Source organism: Brettanomyces bruxellensis, chromosome 2 (assembly GCF_011074885.1).
Source record: "Brettanomyces bruxellensis chromosome 2, complete sequence".
Classification (NCBI taxonomy): domain Eukaryota; kingdom Fungi; phylum Ascomycota; class Pichiomycetes; order Pichiales; family Pichiaceae; genus Brettanomyces; species Brettanomyces bruxellensis.
In genome coordinates, this window is record NC_054683.1 from 190,314 (window position 1) to 211,254 (window position 20,941).

The 20,941-nt window shown below is 40.5% G+C and overlaps 10 protein-coding genes across 10 annotated transcripts; 5 read left to right on the forward strand and 5 right to left on the reverse strand.

Annotated features, from left to right (window-relative positions):
- Window positions 1-1,001: 1,001 nt before the first annotated feature.
- On the forward strand, window positions 1,002-2,126 carry BRETT_005236 (uncharacterized protein; the record flags this gene model as incomplete). The annotated part of the gene is made up of 1 exon (XM_041283716.1): window positions 1,002-2,126. The coding sequence occupies one exon, from the start codon at window positions 1,002-1,004 to the stop codon at window positions 2,124-2,126; it is 1,125 nt and encodes a 374-aa protein (XP_041134668.1).
- Window positions 2,127-3,700: 1,574 nt separating this feature from the next.
- Window positions 3,701-4,387, forward strand: BRETT_005237 (uncharacterized protein; the record flags this gene model as incomplete). The annotated part of the gene is made up of 1 exon (XM_041283717.1): window positions 3,701-4,387. One exon carries the CDS (start codon window positions 3,701-3,703, stop codon window positions 4,385-4,387), a length of 687 nt encoding a protein of 228 aa, XP_041134669.1.
- Window positions 4,388-4,434: 47 nt separating this feature from the next.
- Window positions 4,435-5,538, reverse strand: RBG1 (GTP-binding protein rbg1; the record flags this gene model as incomplete). The annotated part of the gene is made up of 1 exon (XM_041283718.1): window positions 4,435-5,538. One exon carries the CDS (start codon window positions 5,536-5,538, stop codon window positions 4,435-4,437), a length of 1,104 nt encoding a protein of 367 aa, XP_041134670.1.
- Window positions 5,539-5,925: 387 nt separating this feature from the next.
- Window positions 5,926-8,652, forward strand: BRETT_005239 (uncharacterized protein; the record flags this gene model as incomplete). Its single annotated transcript, XM_041283719.1, has 1 exon — window positions 5,926-8,652. One exon carries the CDS (start codon window positions 5,926-5,928, stop codon window positions 8,650-8,652), a length of 2,727 nt encoding a protein of 908 aa, XP_041134671.1.
- Window positions 8,653-8,985: 333 nt separating this feature from the next.
- BRETT_005240 (uncharacterized protein) lies at window positions 8,986-9,834 on the reverse strand (the record flags this gene model as incomplete). Its single annotated transcript, XM_041283720.1, has 1 exon — window positions 8,986-9,834. The coding sequence occupies one exon, from the start codon at window positions 9,832-9,834 to the stop codon at window positions 8,986-8,988; it is 849 nt and encodes a 282-aa protein (XP_041134672.1).
- Window positions 9,835-10,031: 197 nt separating this feature from the next.
- On the reverse strand, window positions 10,032-11,030 carry BRETT_005241 (uncharacterized protein; the record flags this gene model as incomplete). Its single annotated transcript, XM_041283721.1, has 1 exon — window positions 10,032-11,030. One exon carries the CDS (start codon window positions 11,028-11,030, stop codon window positions 10,032-10,034), a length of 999 nt encoding a protein of 332 aa, XP_041134673.1.
- A 314-nt stretch (window positions 11,031-11,344) lies between these two features.
- BRETT_005242 (uncharacterized protein) lies at window positions 11,345-12,598 on the reverse strand (the record flags this gene model as incomplete). The annotated part of the gene is made up of 1 exon (XM_041283722.1): window positions 11,345-12,598. One exon carries the CDS (start codon window positions 12,596-12,598, stop codon window positions 11,345-11,347), a length of 1,254 nt encoding a protein of 417 aa, XP_041134674.1.
- A 686-nt stretch (window positions 12,599-13,284) lies between these two features.
- On the forward strand, window positions 13,285-14,622 carry BRETT_005243 (uncharacterized protein; the record flags this gene model as incomplete). Its single annotated transcript, XM_041283723.1, has 1 exon — window positions 13,285-14,622. The coding sequence occupies one exon, from the start codon at window positions 13,285-13,287 to the stop codon at window positions 14,620-14,622; it is 1,338 nt and encodes a 445-aa protein (XP_041134675.1).
- Window positions 14,623-14,860: 238 nt separating this feature from the next.
- Window positions 14,861-18,772, reverse strand: BRETT_005244 (uncharacterized protein; the record flags this gene model as incomplete). Its single annotated transcript, XM_041283724.1, has 1 exon — window positions 14,861-18,772. One exon carries the CDS (start codon window positions 18,770-18,772, stop codon window positions 14,861-14,863), a length of 3,912 nt encoding a protein of 1,303 aa, XP_041134676.1.
- A 567-nt stretch (window positions 18,773-19,339) lies between these two features.
- BRETT_005245 (uncharacterized protein) lies at window positions 19,340-20,368 on the forward strand (the record flags this gene model as incomplete). The annotated part of the gene is made up of 1 exon (XM_041283725.1): window positions 19,340-20,368. The coding sequence occupies one exon, from the start codon at window positions 19,340-19,342 to the stop codon at window positions 20,366-20,368; it is 1,029 nt and encodes a 342-aa protein (XP_041134677.1).
- Window positions 20,369-20,941: the final 573 nt, after the last annotated feature.

The window sequence follows — 20,941 nt, forward strand, 5'->3', positions numbered from 1 at the left end:
ATGTAGTTTGAGCCTTTCATTGACTTTTTTTTTCATCGCGACCCGCTTTTTTGCCTATTCTGATCCAAGCTGAAAAATTTTTTTGCTTAACTTAACTGGTGGTGGGGTGGGGAAAATTTTTGGGATTGAAATCAAAGTATTCATTTTACTTACTTGGGTTTTATTTCATCTATAGTAGTATTTTAAGAAAGGGATCATATTAATTTAGGAACATAATGCCCAAAAGATATCAAACTATAATAATATGACATTCCCACTATAATTATGACTTTTTTTCTTACCTTTTTCTCATTTTTTTCTTTTGCTTGTTAGTCTCTCTTTTCAAATATTCATAGGAACCTCCTTTAATTTTAAAAACAAGTCTATTTAAGCAGTTAAAGGATCTTACATGATCTTACAATCTATCATAATCACAAACTGAGATTCTTTCCAATACAAACTTCAACCTATCGACTTTTTCAGTATCAATACATGGCTCAGCATACGCATACTGCTAATTTTAGAGAGGTAACTTGCGAAATACATGCAATGCTTATACATTCTAATAATTAAAAAAACAAAAACTGAATGATGTATGACTACGGCCAAAAGGTTCGCATGACATGACTAGCTTATGGCTATCAATTAACCCGTTCAATTATCATGCATCACCTCCCCGCAAAACACTTTGCTTAAAACGAAAAAAAAGTTATCGATTAATAAGTACAAAAAACTGGGTGGGAACTTAATATTGGATGTTCTTAGACCGCGCCCGGCTCTTATCCCACTATCCAGATAAACCTTTATCTAGAACAATGCACATTCGCAAGATTGCTTTACCATATATTTTTTTTTTGATGGGAGGCGGAGGCTTAGAAAGATAGACTTACTTCAAATTTATCTTAAGTACCACCTAATTGTCTACGTGAAATTGCTGTTCTTACTGCCATGCTAATGCACAGAGCATACAAGTTGATCCAAACAGTATATATTTTTTTCTGCTTGGAGAAGAAAACTTCAGAATGACACTTTTGGGATTTGAACACACTAATCAAGCCTCCAGTGAGACATCATCAACAAGATCAGGACCAATTGGCTCTTTCTTTAGGAATAAACAATCCAACAATGGGAAAATACCAATGAAGACGATCACAAAACCTAATCGAAGCACTATAATAAGGGTGGAATCCTGGAATTTGAGAAATGATTCTATGCCGGACAGCGATGATATAAATAAGAGCATCTCAAAGTTGAGACGGGAAATCCCTTTCGAGAAAGGAATTAAATGGTACTCACAATCCGAGGAGAAGCCGTGGTCAAAGAGAAGAATTGGTGTTGCAAATGAGGTGATATTCAACAGGGCCGATCTTTTCACCGTGAATGAAGCACTAGCTCGGCAGGTGGAAGATTTAGACGCCTTGCTTCCGCAGATGAGATATATAGGCATTGGACGTGATGATGGTACAGCAGCAGGTGAATTCGAGGCAATCTATTATGATAGCCGTCGTTTTGAGGTTTTAGAACAGGACACTTTTTGGATGAGCAACACTCCATGGGTTCCAAGTAAATATCCTGGTGCTGGATCAATTAGATCCGCCACTGTTGGACATTTTCGGGAAATTGCCACCGGTGTTGACTTTTGCTTAATAAATATTCACCTTGATGAACAATCAGATGCCCAGCGAAGACTCGGTGCAGCAATGCTAAAACTAAGAGGTGGATATGAGTATGCAAAGAACCACTGCCCGGTTCTTTTGGTTGGTGACTTTAACTCACAAAGTTCAGGGGGCAATTCTGGTGCCTACCAGATACTTACAGGTGCTGAAAACTATGATGTCAATGAGATGCCAAGAGAATTTAGAGAGGCATATAGAAATCCATTTGCCGACACTTTTGTCTTTGATGATTTAATGAAATGTTGCAGGCCCGAAAGAAGGACCGGAAACTTGGCTACATTTACAAACTTTAAGCCTGCTGGAAAAGATTACACGAGAATTGATTTTCAGTTTGGCGGAAATCCGAACTCGGAAAGACTAGACAAAAAGTGGGATGTGGAGATATTTCGAATTGGCGAAAATTGGTTTGATTGGTCTTATTATTTATCAGATCACCGCCCTGTGGTGTGTGATCTAGCCATAAGAACTTGATCTCAGAAGACAAAGGAGGATTATCCGATAAATAGGGAAATTTATGTAACAAAAGGTAACAAGGGAGCGTGTTATTCTAACTCTATGATAAATTATATTAAACAAGGTTTAACAGTCTTATTTTGTTTTCTACTTTTTTTCTTTTGTTTCGACGTATTTAAAGGACTCATTATTTCCTTGGTTTACGATTAATGCTCCAACTTTATTTTATGCTTTTTCCTTTTCTTCAAGCAACGTATTAGCCAAAAATGCCAGCCTATTATGGCTGAGATTGGGCTTGCAATTGAAGTATTGTAAATTTGCGTTGCAAAGTTCTGGTATAGTTTGTACCATTACTCTGAACTGGAAATGTGCTTTTTCATCGATATCAGTTCGCCTCAACCATTTCCTATGGTCAGTTACATACACTTGAGGGCTTGATACAAGTCACCATGATTCACATACTATCAGAGTGGAACCAAAGCTCGTGGCAACAATCAAACTTGATGAGAGATAGCAGGCAGAAGCACAATCGGATGATATGACCATGATTGGAAATAATATAGGAAGGGAAATAAAGTCAAGAAAAGAAAAAACAAATAAACTTCGCCTATATACAGATATGTTTGAAGGGGGCCACCACACCCCTTCGGATATGTTTTGTGTATAGTGCGTGTTGTTAGAGTTAATGATTTTTTGGCATTAGATCAATTCATTTTGTTGATACCGTACAGGGATTTTCATCAGGTTAGCATTTGCTTATCTGGCGAATACTAGAGCAAGAATACCATTTTTGCATCAAATATACGATGTCTTGATTGGAAATTTCCGCATTTAGTGCTTTTTTTTACTGGTTTGATGTGCTTCAGGCTATAAATTGGCAGTCGAACATGATTTGGTATAGTGTCTAAAGTGAATTCCATGAAACGAAATGAGGCAAAAGAAATCAAAGATATCTTCAAAATTTGCAAAGCTCCATTTTTTTTTCTTATGTTTATAAACACGATATATATGTAAAGATAATCTAAGCATGTTCAATAAATTGAAACACAAGAGAAACCAAACAAGGATTGAATTGGGCTCAAACTCAAGCATTTGAAAGAAAGTCGATAGTCGGGACTGAATTTGCTCATTTCTGGGAGAACCGACGTAGCAAAACAAAAGTGAGAACATAAAAAAAAAGTCGGAACGTGATAAGCTTGCATATGGGAACAATGAATCCGGAATAAAGCACAACAAAAATGACAACAATGAAAATTCGAAGAACGGGGTTGTGATATTAATTTCGTATGGGGCAGCACAAGGTGGGGAGATTACAAATATAAGTATAACTGGGGTTCTCTGGGCTGAATAATTTCTTAACTTTTTCCTTGCTATGATGTTTCCTTCGATATTGTTTCAACTAGTTTTGCTTATTTATTACACAGGGCTACTTTCAGTAATTGGGGAAATTCAAGGTACTACAAAAGACTTTGAGGCATACTGACTTGAAGAACTAACTAATTGATCATTGGCAATCATACTTTGGGTAAAGTCTAATTGCAAGTAAATATTTAACATAACTGAACTTTATAGAGGCCATCCAAAAATCAAACATGTTTTCGTTTATAGCAAAGACCGCTGGCTGTGCACCAAAGGCTGGAGGAATGCTATCAAAATTTGCCACAAGAGGATTGAAAAGGCCAGAGATCATGGGGATGAGACAGTTAACGTTTAAGAATGGATTCCATACTAGACCTACATTTACAAATTCCGCATTTTGGGACCATGGACATACTGGATCGGTTGCACAGACAATGAGTTTTCGTAATGCGCAGAATTCCAACCTTGGAACAACAGGTCTTCTTCTTGGAATTATGGGATTAAGTGCTACTTATCTTATCCATCACAACCCAATCTTGAATGATTCTGCAAATATTTATAGTGTGGAAGGTCTTCCTCCTGCGCCTAAAGGGTATGAGTATGTGAAAGTGCCGGAGAAGCCAAAATTTGACAAATTATTTGGTGGACGACTTAATTATAAAGAATTAACTCTTGGCTCGATGTTTGGATTGATTTCTGGATTGATCGTTGGGCAGTTGAGTACTGTCTTTGTGTTTATTGCCTTGGGAGCCTATTTGGCAGCTCAATATCTTCATGCTCAGGGAATTTTAACCGTTCCTGTCACGAAAATCATCAAAGTTGGATCGGAGGACATTGATGTTCGACAGATGGTGTTTGACCAGCCAAGCTTCAGCATTACGTACATTCTCAGCTTCTTAATCGCAGCATACAATGTTTAAAAGGCTTCTAAAGAAGATTATCATTTATTATATATAGGCACATATACTCACTTCTTCAATATCGTTATCACATCCTCATCCTGTAGTACATGCGCCAAGCCAACATACTGAGGCTGGTGCTTCACACTACTTCCGTACACCTGTGCCGTTTTGAACTCGTCAACCAAAGTGTGATGTATTTTATTGCAGAAGTCTCTGACTGTGCAATGTTGGCCACGTAAAACAACTGGATCCGAAAAATCAGGCATCTTTCCCCTAGGTTTAGTGTAAACACGAACCAAATTCAACCGATCCCACATTATACCCAAGAGCTCATCCAAATTCCACTCTTTTCCCGCTGATATAGGCACTGCATTTGGAATTCTGTATAAAAGCTCTAATTCTTCAATTGAGATGGAGTCAATCTTATTAAGCACGTAGACTGCTGGGATGTATCTCCTATTTTGGGCATTGATGACATCGATAAGGTCATCCACAGTCGCATCGCATCTAAATGATACGTTACACGAGTTCATTCTGTACTCCTGAAGCACACTTTTCACTTCATCAGTTGTGATCTTTGTGAGTGGGACTGTATTTGTGATACTGATGCCTCCACTTTCCTTTGGTTGAACAATAATATCTGGTGGATCCCTGTTCAGTCGAATTCCAAACCCTTCAAGCTCTCTTTCAATAATTTCTTTGTCCTTCAACGGCTTGTTAACATCTAGAACAATGAATATCAAGTCACACGACCTAGCCACAGCTATAACCTGCTTTCCTCGCCCTTTTCCGTCCTTTGCACCCTCGATAATGCCGGGTAAGTCAAGCATCTGTATTTTGGCACCTCTATACTTGATGAATCCCGGAACTGTAGTTAATGTGGTGAACTCATATGCTGCTATCTCTGATTCCACACCTGTAAGCTTTGTAAGAAGTGTACTTTTTCCAACCGACGGGAATCCCACGAATCCAATCGATGCGACACCTGTTTTCTTCACATCAAATCCTTCTCCACCTCCCCCAGAACTTTGGGCTGCTTCTTTAAGTAAGTCCGCTCTCAGCTTTGCAAGTCTTGCCTTCAATAAACCCAAATGCTTCTCGGTAGCCTTATTTTTCTGAGTCCTGGCCATTTCGGCCTCAATATCCTCAATTTTTTGCACAGTCGTCATCTTTTTTTGATCACCACTTCTTCTTCTTCTTCTTCTTCTATTGATACTATATGGTGCAAGTGTGACTTCCTTTGATATAATCTTATTTCTATAAATGTAGTCCCTTTGTACTTTACTGTGATGATTATGGCAAACATGAAAATCCAGCAGTGAAAAAAAAAAAGATCTCGGAAGATGAAAAAAAAAAAAGTGAAAGGCATTTATCATTTAGATGAACACGAAATAGCGATGAATATATACACACGATAACCTACATAGAAACATTCAATTGACCGACAAAAGTATTACATACTTTGCTTTGATCTCATAGGAGCGCATTAGTGATTATTTTTAGGCATACCTACTGTATTCTCTCGTTAAATTCCGGCATTTTCTGTCTTTTCCTCAATGAGTAAAGTATCTGGTGATGTTTTCACAGATGAAGTTCTTCGCAGCAAACTTCAGACAATAGAGGACGGACTTAAGAATGCAAGCTCGGCCAATCAATTAAGAGTGTTGGAGGGGAGAATTGAAGCGCAAAAATCGACAGTTGATGACGAACTTCATCATTTCTGCTTGGAGCATAAAACAAGCCACGAATCACAAATCAGAGCATTAGAGATGTCTAGGATAGAATTATCCTATGCATGTGAGAAATCAAAGCAGCTATCGGAGATGTTAGCGAAGACCAGTAATATGAGCAGTAAGATAACTGCAAAAGTGCGGATCTTGGATACGGAAGCATCGAAATTACAGAAATTGAAACAGTACGTTGATAATGTGCGATCTTTAAAACGCGCAATTCAGGAAGTAGACGAAAGCATCAGGCACGAGAAATGGAAGGAGGCAGCTGTAGCTGTTGAAATTATTAGAAAGTTACCCGATGGATTGCTTGAAGATGAATACGTGAAGACTGTGGTTCCGTCAACTGAAATTTCAGACATGCCAACTGATTTACTGCCAAAATGGATAGAATCGCTTAAGCAAACGTTTACCAAAGGGTTCGAAAAAGCGTCAGATGCGAGAAATGCCGAACAAATAACTTATTTCTTTCAGCTTTTCCCTCTAATCGGCGAGCAGGAAATCGGATTAAAGTGCTACTCAAAGTTTGTGTGCACCATAATCAGCGAGCAGTCGAGAGAAATTCTTAAGGATATACAGGGCAAGTCCAACCTGAAGCAGAACTTTTACGCTGACATACTTTTCCAATTCTATCAGACTATAGCTTCAATTGTGAACCAGCATTCACCGTTAATCAAAAAGTTCTACGGCAAGGATGCCTTGCGGCCCATCCTTACACGAATACAGGCAGAGTGCGATTTACAAAGTGGAATGATTCTCGACATTTTTTTGGAGGCAAGGAAAATCGACGAAGTTGTCGACCAGATACAGAACTACTCATATCCAAAATTGGTTGACATCATATACAACCATTCTGCGTCTTTGAATGGCCAACTTTCTGATGGGGAATCATCAACCTCACCTAACAGGATGTCTTTGGACCATGGAGTTAGAGAGTCGATAGACGCGTCTGTCTCACAGTTTGTCTTGCCCTCTTTGGCCGATATCGGCAAGCTGACGGATGAACTTTCAGCCATGATGAATCACTGGGAGATGTACTCAAAGTTTTATGCTGTATCTTGGAATAATTCTTTTGAGAAACCGTCCTTAATTCCAGGAAACGATACAATATATCCGTTTCCACTTGTTTCGTCCCCATTCTTGAAGAAGATAAGCGAGACTGCAACGGTGAAATTTGACGTTTTATGCACATTTGCTGTCAGAAGAACACTTGAAAAGGCATGCGAGATCGAGGAAATACCAGCTTTAATAAATGAGCTTTCGACATGTGTGAAGTATCTTTCTGGCCTCCATGGGTACTCAAGTAGAGGATCATCTTCTGGAAGTTCATTACAGTCATTAATCCCAGAAGATGCACCGATATCATCGATAGTAGATGATATGACGATGTCGTTGAATGTGATATTGACGGAGACACTTTCTACAGGACAGTTAATAAGCATTAAGGCGATGATGTCGAATGTGAAGCGTATAATAAGCAGTGATTTTATAAATGTGTTCACGGAGAAATTCAACAGTATTGCACTTCGTAATAATGCGACACTTTTGACGCCCAAAAATCTCATGAAGGTGCAAGAGTCTCTTACTGGTCAGAAAGCACAACTTGACGGGGAGAAACAGGGAGTCAAAGGGCTTGCATTACCTGATATTCCATTTTCAGGCATGGCTCTCGTGAAGAGCATCAATAAAGCCATAAATATAGCCAGCGAGGAGGTTGGTGCTGGTGCTGAAGCAGGAGCTAAAGCATTGGGTGGATATATCGTGGCATTGAACTCGATATCATCATTTGCTCAGTACTTGAAAGAGCTTGCGGATCATCTAGTGGGCTACTTAGAAAGACAGGGTCTTTTGATAATTGACGATCAAGTTTACAAGAGGACGTTGCAAGAAATGGAGGAGCCAGATGTACAAATACAACCGATAAGTGTAAACTTGAAGAGTCAAAAGGGATCAAAGCTAGGCCCATCTGTTCAGGATCGTATAGAAAGCGTTATAAGGTCGCTTGGGTCTGATTTTGGTGACAAGGCAGACGAGATCCTGACGGCTAGAATTGAATACTTATTCGATACTGTAATCAGAAGCAACACAATTGAAATGATTAGTGAAGCATTTCCAGAGAACTCGTACATGGCTTCATCAGAAACGTTTTCTGGAGATGCAAATAACGCTTCCGAGCGTGTGGTGACATTTTTGGAGCAGTGGAATAAGCTTGTGGTTCCATATTTGGCAACATTAACAAAACAAAACTTCAGTATTTTAATCAGACTTATTGTGAAGGTTGTGGCTTCATCTTTGGAGTCGAAAATCTGGAAAATGAACGGAAATTGCAACGAACTTGGAGCTGCCAGTCTTGAAAGAGATGTCTCCCTTCTTATTATCGAGATTACAAGGTTCGACTACACACTTCGGGAAAGCTTTGTGCGTGTGACTCAAATCATTATGCTTATGGGATTAGATGATGATGAAGATATTGACGATCTCCAAGATCTTGATTGGGCACTTACTCCCTCTGAAAGAGTCCGTGCTCGGAATCTTCGTTTAGACAGAAGCTGATGATGCAAGAAAGTGAAGGAGAAATAAAAAGATGACTGGATACATGCTGGTCTGATTAGGATTGTGTGGTAAGTAATTTACGCCCAATTGTAATGTGTACGGTTTTGTGCAAATAGATTAAAAAATAGCATTAGGTGATTTACAATGTACATAGCGGTATGTATATTAACAAGCCATTCTCAAAAGCGTGTAAACTTTATGGAGGGCCCGCCTTAGCGTAGAAAAGTTCCTTAAGGCAAAGATAAAAATGCAAAAAGAAGGAGCAAAGGAAAAAAAAAAGAAAGCCAGAACACATCGATAATTCAGCTCACATAAACTCCTAACTTCTGCTTCTCAATGCTCAGAATCTGCTTTTGCTGCATTCTTTCCTTCAGCCTCCTTTTTGGCCTCCTTCATCTCCTGCAACCTTTTCGCTATAATCTCCTCATCAGTCATAATATTGAACTTCGACTGTAGCAACAATCCTGGCTTAAATTTTGGATGTGCAAGCTCGCATTCAGGACCCTTAGGGCAGAACCCAGCAAGATACCGGGGACACATCACCTTCCTAACGTGTCTGCGAGGACATTTTGGACCCTCTGGACAAAATCCTAAATTGCTGTAATTGTAACACTCAGGGATCTTACTCTTTGGATCAACATGCAAATATATGCATTCATCGGCCTGCAAGCAGACGCCATTAGCAGCATAATACGCGCATTCTGGCATTTTTGAGAGATTGTACTCATGCAAAAAATCACAGTCGTCGCCCATCTTACATAATCCTCTGAGCCAGTATTTGCACACAATCTTGTTCTTAAATATCTTTGATGGATGCTTCAATGGGCAATCTCTGCCATATGGACACATGGTACCATTTGAATCATTCCAAAATGGGCATATGGGCCTATCTGGATCGAGCCCAAAGCCGAACTGGCGTCGAAGATGAGGCTCAAACTTGAATGTGATCCTATTCTTATTCTTATCCATCATTTGTTGAATCAAGATTCGGTACTCCTGCTCCAATGCAATTTGTTCCGGATTCGACATATCTATTTTGGAATCACCCATCATTGGAGGATTGGAGATTACGCCTCCAAAATTTGTATTCATAGGAATTACGGGAACAGGCGTAGGCGAAAGTTGTACGCTTGCCTGATTGGGAACTCTTGGCAAACTTGGGGGTTTTGCTGGTATCGACATACTTGCTTGTATCAAGTTAAAGTTGCTATTATATATATTAATGGAAAATACCGAATGAAGGAAGATGATGTGAAAAATAGTCAAAATACTTAACGAGGGCAGGAGAGTAATAAATAATGAAGCAAGTTGAGGGGGGGGTAAAAAAAAAAAAGGAAAAAGGAGAGGATTTCAATATATTTTATTACTCCTGAAATATTTCAAACTAGATTATTCCAATAAAATTCGGCGTGCGTGCAACCAATAAATTTAGCTAATCTTATGGTATTTTGCTTTCTTATTTCATCCTTAGAGGTACCTTGAAAGTCAACGTTAAGTCCATACCGCTTCATAATACTTTCCATCTCCACATTTGTGCATTTGAAGACATCAAAAATATTGCGGAGCAAGGGCAAAGATACACAGGTTGGAGAGGATCCATCCGTAAATGGTAATAATTCATATGGAATTCGAATCCCAGATTCCCTGGAAGAGTTCGTCATACGTGCAAACTGTTGCTGAATATTGACCAACATCTGCTTATGCTCCAGCAACTCTTTTTCAACTCTCTGGTTTGCCTCTTTAAGAAATTGGAACTCTTCATGAACATCCGAGTATTCTCCCGTTTGCTGTTTTGGGGTTGGTGTTGACTGGGCATTATAATATGGATAATAAGACAAGCTGTAGGCCATCTTGTTCTGGTCAACTAACGGCCCACTGCAATCAGTAGTAAAACTACTGCCTGCACTTTTGTCCTGATCAGAAAAGATGGAACTGTTTGCCGAAGACGAAACTGGTGCTTTTCTTCTTTTTCTTGCAGGCTCATTGAAAACTAATGGTGGTAAAGGACGCTCCATAGGGGAAGACATCGCGTTTTCCCGATTTCCTGGCTCTTCAATTTTCACCTTGTCCGAATCATTGAAGTGAACTGTCGGTTTGCTATGAAAGGAATGGTTCTTTCTTCTATTAACCTCTGCAGAAGAAATGCTTTGCAAAGCAGAACCCTGTGGATTACCTGGATAGGTGATTGCCTTTTGAGGGACTTGTTCTGGAAGAACATTGTGGGCTCTTGCAAGATGCTTGATAAGATTGCGGAAGCCATTTTTTCGAGCATAAAGAAGAGTTAAATGGCAAAGCTTACATTGGGTTGGAAACTTTGGGGCAATATTATCCTGTTCACTAAAGTATGCCCAAACCCAGGCGTTGGATGTTCTTGACATTTGAAGCGTTTGTAATGTGTGCAATATAAAAGTAGTGAAGAAGTCAGGGCAATTAAATAGCATACAATTAGTATAAAGGGACTTGAGGCAGAGTTTGAAGTAGAGGGAATAAGCGGGGATATTTATAAAAATTGCAACGACGCGTGAGAATTTACAAAATTTCCCTTTTCATGAGATCCCTTTTCCTGCGATCCATAAAGGGAAATTTCTGAAAATGATTACGGAGAAACTAGCAAAAGGAAAAAAAATATCGTAAGATTCACAATATTTTAAACGGTTTTACCATATACAATACATGCATAGAAGCAGCAAATTTACTGCTGTTTGAGTTGAAGAAGACGCCTGCGACGAATTGTCTCCTTATTCCAGAACTCGTTTCTATATAGCTCCCATTGCTCCCTAGTCCCAGTCGAAAAAACACGAGGATTAAGCACTATTTTAACACTTTCAACACCTCCTCTTGCAGATGAGGTTTGAAGCTTTGCCTCAAACTCAACAAGCCAGTTGTTGAGCTTTATAAGAGACTGCCACCGAGGAATAACACGAAGTAGCTGTCTGCACTGCCATTTGATCAGTATCGTAGGAAATGTGAGGCACACTTTAATTAAATCCAGAAATCTATCTGTCGTCTTTACGTGTACTTTCACCAACCTGATGTTGAGCCTGCGAATGCCCTTGTTTGTGTACGTGAGAAACCGGCGAGGCTGTGCAATTGTCCGATTGTATTCACCACTGATGTAGTACAAGACGAGAGTTAGCGAATCGATACTGCAGACGACCTGGCAGAAAATTCGCCAGTATTCTATTTTCGACCCAGAATGCTCTGCTTGGTCACCGAAAGCACACACATACGCGGTTAAAGAAAGCACTATTAGCATACAGAGCAAGAACACCGTATATTTTGTCTTGATCCGGCTCTGCTGAGCATTCTGCTGTCTTAAAGACTCCTCTAAAATCAATAGATTCTTAAAAATTTGCGCGCTTGGTGATATTTCTACTTCCTCACGCGTCCGACTCCTCGACCGTGATCTGCTATGATGCCCGCTTCTCCTCCGATTTCTCTTGTGAAGTCTCTGTGCACTCGGACTGCCGTTAGACGGCGTTAAATCTGGCGTTTCATCTCCACTTTCCAACATCCCTCTATGTCTCGAAAAATACGAGTCTGATGACACCGGAAGAAGTTCTATAGAGTCATCCAATTTTCTACTTCGAGATCTCGGCATCAACGGGGATGTGCTCCCGCTTGTACCCCTGGAACTGTCCGCCACCTCTCTCTTCACTATATTCTCACTTGATGGATCTTCCATCACTTTCCCAACACTGCCTGACTTAGTCTGCCTCCCACTGTTGTACAGACTAGTCCCACTGCTGCTAAAGCTGTCTCTAACACTACTTCCAGATCGATAAAGTTGTGATGATCGGCCCGAGTTAAGAGACCACGCGTCTGAATCTGACGAAACTGCAAAATCATCCTCGTTTTCTTTTATTTTAGAAAGCAGACTGGGTGAACTGGGGGGAGATCTTGCAGACACTCTCGGTGAGCACGGTGGAGTTGATGACTGCGCCATACCTTCTATTCTATAAGTAAATTGATGCCGATACTGATACTAGTACTGCCTTTAATATTCGGACCGAATAACTATCGGTAATGCTGTTGTTAAAATGAAAATTGCCGTGCGAAGTCCGGAAACGATTGAAAAAGGAGCCACAACAATTCTGTACGGTGTTGTTGTTTGCCTCTGACCTGAAGCTTATGAACGATAAGACTGTTGAGTAATATTGAATGTGTTCAGATGTTGGGAAGGGAAAATGGACATGAGACAGAAGAAATTGATAGATAACTTTTTTTTTCTCCCTCTACTTTATTTCACCGCTTTCTTCCCGTATTAATCACTTACCATATTTTTTTTATCTTTTTTTTTTATCTTATTTTATTATTTTTATTTTTTATTTCTTTTTTTGATGTCCTGCTTTTTCACTTCTTACTCCATTTCATTTTTTACATTGTGGCTTCTTTTCCGTTCCATACATTTCTTATTATCGTAGTTACGGCTGGCCAGCAATTACCTTCTCCAAAGTTTGAGTGTACAAATACAACAAAACAGAAATTGGCGTAGAATTTTGCACATTTATTTAAACTACATTTCTATATTCCCGTTTTTACATCAAGACCAGTCAATTGCCCCAATAAATGCTCACTTACATGGACTACATACAAAAATGCTTTTCCGAAACCAGTGGGTGGAATGATGATATGTCGTATGAACAAATTCTACGAACACCTAATAATCTGCTTCAATTTAAGATTCCTTCTGGATTCCAAGTGTCTGTAGCATCGAAAAATACAGAGAACAGCTACAGCTCGGCTACACTCCGGCAACTCAATCGGTTGAACGGCTCGGTTTCATACTTTTACTCCTCAAATGACATGAAAAATGCATATAAAGGGACAGGAACGCTTCCATTGTGGTCTGTAATCGACGATTATAGATTTATTAGGTCACCTAAACAGGAAAGGGTTCTTCAACGGCGGAAGAAGGCGGAGAAAAAAGATCTTGGAGACAGAAATCCATATTTGTTATACGGCAAGATGTATTTCCCATCCCAATTTTTAGAAGGGATGATAGTGAAAAGATTGTCGGATTCAACACAGATGACACTTCGATTTATCAACACTCCAAAGTTCCGCAAACTCACGAAGAATTGTTCAATTCTGACACTTTATCTTCAGCGGCAGAATGACCATAATGCCACCGACTTCATTTATTCGTCCACAGAGTCTCTATTAGGACTTAGATGCCTCTATAAGCTTGGATCAGACTTTTCGCTGTCCTCATCACCCGGATACACGGATTCTACATCGCTTTCGGCGGGATTCGAACTATGGTTTGCTCTTTTATCGATGTCACCTGGTCTTTCTACTGCCGTTCGTTATTCCACACACATTTCCTCATCTGGGAAACCACTCACCATGACTCTTGCATTAAACCCGTTGTTGGGTACTATCGAGTCTACATACTCCATAAAGCCGGGGCTCAATTCAACATTCTGCTCTAAGTACACGTTCAATATTTACTCATACGAATCCGACTTTCTTCTTGGATTTAGTCTTTTCCGTTGCAATGGCTACAATCCACCGTCTCCACAGTTACAATTAACCAATAAGACTATTGCAGATTCCCCTGACAAAGTCTCCTTTCAGGCTGGGGAAACACACACTGAGAATTTGCAACCAAACAGATCAAATACTATTCAAAGAGATGATACTAAAAAGGTTGGAGGGAGATCTGACAAGTATCCATTCAATGTGATGGATGAAGACCAACATCACCAGCTATTGACCACTTTTATGGGTATAACACCTGGCAAATTACTTACGGAGAACAATGCTCGTCACTTTTTGGACACTTTCAACAGGTCTCAATTCAGCTCGGCTTTTAAATGTGCTGCTAGTGTTGCAAGAAAAGACGTAAAATTTGCCTGGGAGGGTCGATTTAAGGATCTCCTTTTGAGCTCGGGTGTGCATATTGACTGCAATGATTCCATACCGAGAGTGGATAAATGCGGTTTGGAAATACAGTATTCGAGCTAATTACTTGTATTAGCACTCAACCACAACAATCCAGTCGATAATGCCCATTGAAACACGTATTTCCACATTAAAGATCACCCAGAATTGGGCAAGAGTTGGATTATTGACTTCAGTTGGACCCCACGTTTTAGACATGTAGAATACAACAAATGATGATTCTAAAGAAACTACAAATGCACGACATAATACGGCACGATCGCTATATATTACTTCTATAAATCTAACGCTTCATATATTACTAATCTCGGTAGTCAGGGTCCGACTTGCGGTCCACATCCATAGGTAAATCCGACATATCTGATAGACTACTCAAATCGTAAGTTGCATTTTCAACCTCGTCAGTTTTCTTTTCAGGAGAAACAGGAATATGCTGCAGTTTGGGTTTGGCTGTTTCATCATATGTGAGTGGAAATTCAATGTAATAGTCCTTGTCTTTTATATTTGTGGTCACCACAACGTCATCAGCTGTCCCTAAAACATTGGATATGAGGGATTCCTTTTTGATTTGTTTCTTTTCAGGAATGCCTTCTTTTATGGCACCATCCTGATTATCATCATCATTCTTAACATCCTCATGCTTATTATCATTCTTAATGCTTTCTTTCTTAATATCGCCACTCTTATTCTCATTCTGAACCTCATTCTTAGTCTCATTCTTATTCTCATTCTTAACCTCATTCTTAACCTCAGTCTTAACCTCATTCTTAACCTCATTTTTAGTCTCATTCTTAGTCTCAGTCTTAACCTCAGTCTTAACTTCAGTCTTTTCCTCACTCTTATCATCATCCCCAACTTTCTCTATCAAAGCCTTGTCTATCTCCTCTATCAACGCAGTTTCCACTTTCTTACCTTCGCTCATCATCGAAGTATCAAGCTCTAACTTGTTGTAGGCCACCTTCAAGATATTTTCTTCTATCGTATCCTTACAGATCAAACGATACACATTGACATCCTTGGTCTGACCAACTCTATGCGCTCTGTCCTCTGCCTGCTTATCATCATGTGGATTGAACGACAGATCGTAGATCACCACATTTGTAGCTGCAACCAAGTTGATACCAAAACCACCCGCTTTCGTACTAAGCAAAAAAACGGGGATTTGAGCATCGTCACTGAACTTATCAATGATATTCTGACGCTCATCCACAGAAGTGGCACCGTCCAAACGAACAAAACGAATATTCTGGAAACTTAACACTTTCTCTAGTACATCAAGAACTTGCGTGAACATACTGAAGATCAACACCTTTTCTTTTCTGCTCACGACCCCGTCAAGAATCTCAACCAACTTCTGCACTTTGCCGCTATGCAAGTAAAATTTAACAGGCAAGCAATACTCACCAAGCTCGCCGACAAAATTGTGGCAAAGCTGGTTTAACTCGAAGTCGGACATCACAGTCATATCCTCATATATGTACTGTTCATTTGCATCCAAATACTGAGAGTTACGCATGATCTTCTTCGCCATAACGTGCAATGCTGGCTCTGTGTAAAGGTATCGGAACAACATCGGATGAAGACATGCTTTTCGAAGCGTCATCAAGTAGTGGTTGCTACCCAATCTAGGCAACTTGCTCACCTGATCTGCAGACATAGTCTTTCTCTTCTCTCTCTCCCTGATCTTGTACCGCGCATCAGCAACAGCACCGTCATATATCGCTCTTTGTGCAGGTGTCATTCCACAATACACGATGTGACTATGCTTTTCCGGCAAATACTTCATGACCTGAGCTTTCTTTCTCCTCAAAACAAACGGTGTCATCAAAGTCCGCGCTCTTTTAATGGCCTGCTCGGAAAGAAGAGGGTTGAGTTTCCCGTACTCCAAGTTTTGCTGCTGGGTGTCGATGGTCTTGGTTTTCTGGTCAAACAAATCCTCAAGCTCGCGTTTCTTCTCGTTGAAGACTTGTGGCATGATGAAGGAAAGCAACGAGATGAGTTCACGGAGGTTGTTTTGTAACGGCGTACCTGTTAATAGCACCCTAAACTGGCCCTTCAACTTCATGAGGTTCTTATATCTGGTTGAGGTCGAGTTCTTGAGCATATGACCCTCATCGTACACTATCACGTTGAACTTACGACTGCGAAGGAAGATCTGGTCATATTTGTTACCGGTGGCCATAGAGTAAGTCGTAACAAGCACATCATACGACTGGTCTTCCTCCAAATCCATCCGAAGTTCCTCACGCTCGTTCTGGCTACCATAATATGGACGAACATCCAGCGATGGTGCAAACTTCTCGAATTCTCGAAGCCAGTTTTCCAAAGTGGACGCAGGAACGACAATTAAGTGTGGAGATGGCGATCCAAACTCCTTCAAGTGAGCAATAAACGCAATCACCTGTATGGTCTTGCCTAGACCCATCTCATCTGCCAAAATGCACGAGAGCTCCCGGTCGTATAGAAGCGAGAGCCAGTTCACTCCTATTTGCTGGTATCCCTTCAACTTACAGTCAGAAGACATCAGCCTTGGCTGCCTCTTGAAGAAATTGAACTTTTTGCACGGCTTTCTCTTCCTCCGTGTCATAATTTCGTGGCGTTCACCCTCCATGTAGTCTGCATCATCTAGATTGTCAGAATACGACTCTTCTCCGCTCAACACAAGTTCAGGGGTCTCTTTTGGAACCAGCCTGTGCGAAACAACACTGATATCATCGCTCGTATTTCCTGCTTTCTCTTCACCTTCAACATCACTCTCATCCGAGCATCCAACAGATGCAATCTGCAGCTCTCCGTCCTCACCATTGACTTTGGCACCCCATTTCTGAACTGCCCGCTTTATCTCGTCTCCATATGCCTTGCATTTGCCAACTAGGGAATCAACCGTCTCATATCCCCTCAGTTTGCGTACAGTTGTCTCCAAGATCTTCTCTCCAATCGGCTTTTTCCTTGAATTCCGCTTCACCGGCACAATATGCCTGTTTTCCACGTCATCGTACGACGAATAAGGTCTGAACTTGATGAAACTTTCGGCAATCTCCGGACTCACACCGGCTATATCCACAATATTCCTGAGATCTGCCGTGTTGAGGAAATGCATCACTCTCTCCGTAAAATCAAGCTGCTCCATACCCGAATCCTCCGATTCATCGACATCTTCATCCTCATCCATATCGATATCGTCCTCTCCCGCTTTCATCTCCTCTCTTTTCCTGTACTGTTCTCTTCTCCGGCGTCTTTTTTCTTCTCGTAACCGCAATTCTTCTTCCAATGCCTCATCATCAGATCCGATCTCAATTACGTGTTTTCTTTTCAACAGACGCGCTCTCTGTGCAACTGATCCCCCAACAACTCCATCCAGCAACCCATCCTCCCGCTCATACATATCCGAGCCTCTCACGAGCCTTCTTTTTCTTGAATACGTGTTTTTCACACTGCCTTTCCCACTATCAAGATCGATCATATATCCATTTTGATTCCGATCGACTCGTTTCCCTCTAAATCGTTTCACGATCGACGCGCTGTCGTTCAACACGACTTTTGACGACACAACATCCTCTTTTTCGGCTCTGCCTGACTTCTGTTCAGAGTGGTAAAAGCTCCCAGCTTTAACCGGCTTCATTTTCAACTTCGAAGCTAAAAACGGCTTTTTCCTGATCTTGAGCGCTTTAAATGGAAGCGAACCCAACGCTCGTGATGCTTCCTCATAGCTGGAGTGTGCCCGAACGGCATGACTGATCGTAGACTGTGGAATTCTCTTGAACCTTTCACATAATCTCGAAAAAATCACACTTTGCTCTCTGGTCAGTCCGGGAAGCTTTTTATAACCAGACCCCTTTTCCACAGTTTTACTTGCCTGAAGCTGCCCTCTGTAGCCAAACCTCTCGGTCAAGCTCGAGAGACGCTTGGTTGACTTTTTAGGTGAGCTATCAATGCTCTGGTCGATCAAATCGGAGTCATCCAAGTTGATAATACTGTCTTCATCACTTTCAAAAGTATCGCTATCTGAACCGCTTATCTTTTCCTTAGTGTGACTTCTCAAATTCCTCCTGGTGCTCGACCGGAGTCTTGCTGTATTTGAATTCCCCTCGCTTTTTTCCCTTTTTTCTTGCTTAAGAGGAGACGAATTTGGGACTTGAATGGATGATGACGTGACCAAATCGGAATCACTTTCGCTATCTGTGGAAATACTAATGAATTCCCTAGTTTTCATTCTCCTATCCCTACTTTGACGCATACCAAATTTCTCCAACAATTCGGAGAATATGAACTGACGTAAATGGATGTCTGATTTTGCTGAATCAAGTATATAGATGCCACCTTGAATGAGTCTAAGACACGCTCTGTGCTAGGTTGGAATATCCACCTATGAGACGCGTGAGGAAGGAAAAAATATCGGAAAATATTTGGGCTGAAAAATTTAATTTAATTCGATCTTTTTTTTTTTTTTTTCACATAATCGATAACAATCAGGGATCTATGTTGCTACAAAGTGAATAACGACCAAAGGCACAACAAGCAATTTAGTTGATAAGTTAGAACGCCTACTATCGGAAGCCCGAACTTATGTTGGAGGAATCAAATCAAATATAGATCAAATAGATATTCAACAAGATATTTCATAAACTTTCACAGGATGCCATTTTCTCTTTTTGCATGCGGATCAAACGGAGGGTATCAATTAGGAGTGGGAGATAGCAAAGATAGGCATGAAGCAGAGAAGGTGAAATTTAAAATAGGCCCGCAAACTACAACAGAATTGAGCCAGCCAATCAAAGCGATGTCATTTGGCGGAAACCATAGTCTTGCTCTTCTAGAAGATGGAACTTTAATTGGCTCTGGTTCAAATAGTGAGGGCCAACTTTTTTGCCAAAAGGATTTCAAGCAGTTACCTGCTTTTGTGCCCATCGAAAGCGTACACAATGTGGAAATTAGACGGATAGCATGTGGCTGGGAATTCAGTGTGGCTGAAAACGTAGATGGTGAAATTATAGTTTGTGGTTATGGACCAAACGGTGAACTTGGATTAGGAAAGGAGTCAAGATTAGATACCAATACTTGCCTCTTTGGGAAACTACCCTTTAACACCAACTCTAAGGGTGGAATAAAACAGCTTTGCACATCAATCCATTCTGTAATAGTAGTGTTTAATAATGGAGAGGTTTATGGATGGGGAAACAATAAGCGAGGCCAGCTTTTTGCGCATAATGGGGATCGAAAGTTGAAACAGGTACGTGAGCCACACAAAATCGAATTTCCGGGAAACCGACGGGTGGTTGCAGTCTGTATGGGTCGGGATTTTACCGTTTTCATGACCACCGATAAGGATAATGAGCTACTAATTCCAATTTTTAGAGGCAAGGACAATTTTAACATTGAATCTGGGCTCAGAAAGTTGAAAATCGACCGGGAATACTTTGTATGGATGCATGCCACCTGGACCTCGGTTCAGATATTAACGAGAGACAATCACATCTTGTCAATTGGTAGTAATACCAAATGCCAGCATTTTCCGGAGATGACAAACAGCGACGCATCGATCGACTTGGCAGCTGTTGGAAGCGAGCATGGCGTTTGTACACTTGTCAATGAAAGCAGAAGTAAAGCATACGCCTGGGGCTGGGGAGAGCATGGAAATTGTGGAAAGACTTTTGAAAATACAGTCACGGATGAAAAACCTGCAAAAGACACTTTTGATCATCTCAACGCAATATATGAAACACAGAACAACGAAAAGATTACCAGAGTATTTGCAGGTTGTGCCACATCATTTGTAGAAGTCGAAAGAGACAACAGAAAGGAGAAATAAAGCAGAGGAAACAACAACAAAAGTAAAAGTAAATGTCACATATTATCTTTCCCATATTCATCTATGTTATATATGGTACAGAGATGTTCCTACACGAAGTATGGAAAATATGTCATATGGATGTCTATCTGGGGCGGTTGTATCGGCACACAAGCAACATTGCGTGGATAAATCGAAATAAATCCACACATATTTATATGTCTTCTTTACTGCCCAACTTTGGTGTTAGTACTCATATCATAACTTCAGGACTTATGAAACCAAAACAGTGTAAACGTTCACTGTAAGAGCCACATAGGTCCGAGTTTATGCGACTAATACCATGCATCTGGGAATGGAAAAAGTAGGTACAATCTTGAAAACAGAGGTGTCAGTATGGAACGCACTTTGTAAAACTATTTAAGGGGAAAAAATCGGATATGCTTCTCTTTATATAAGCTGTGGAAATATTGAATTTTTTACGGCGCCAAAAATTTTTCACTTAGCCAACTGCGGACTCCCTGATTTGGGTAATGTTGCATCACACAAAGGAAATGGGATGCGATATATTTACAAACGTAAGATTTAGAGGAG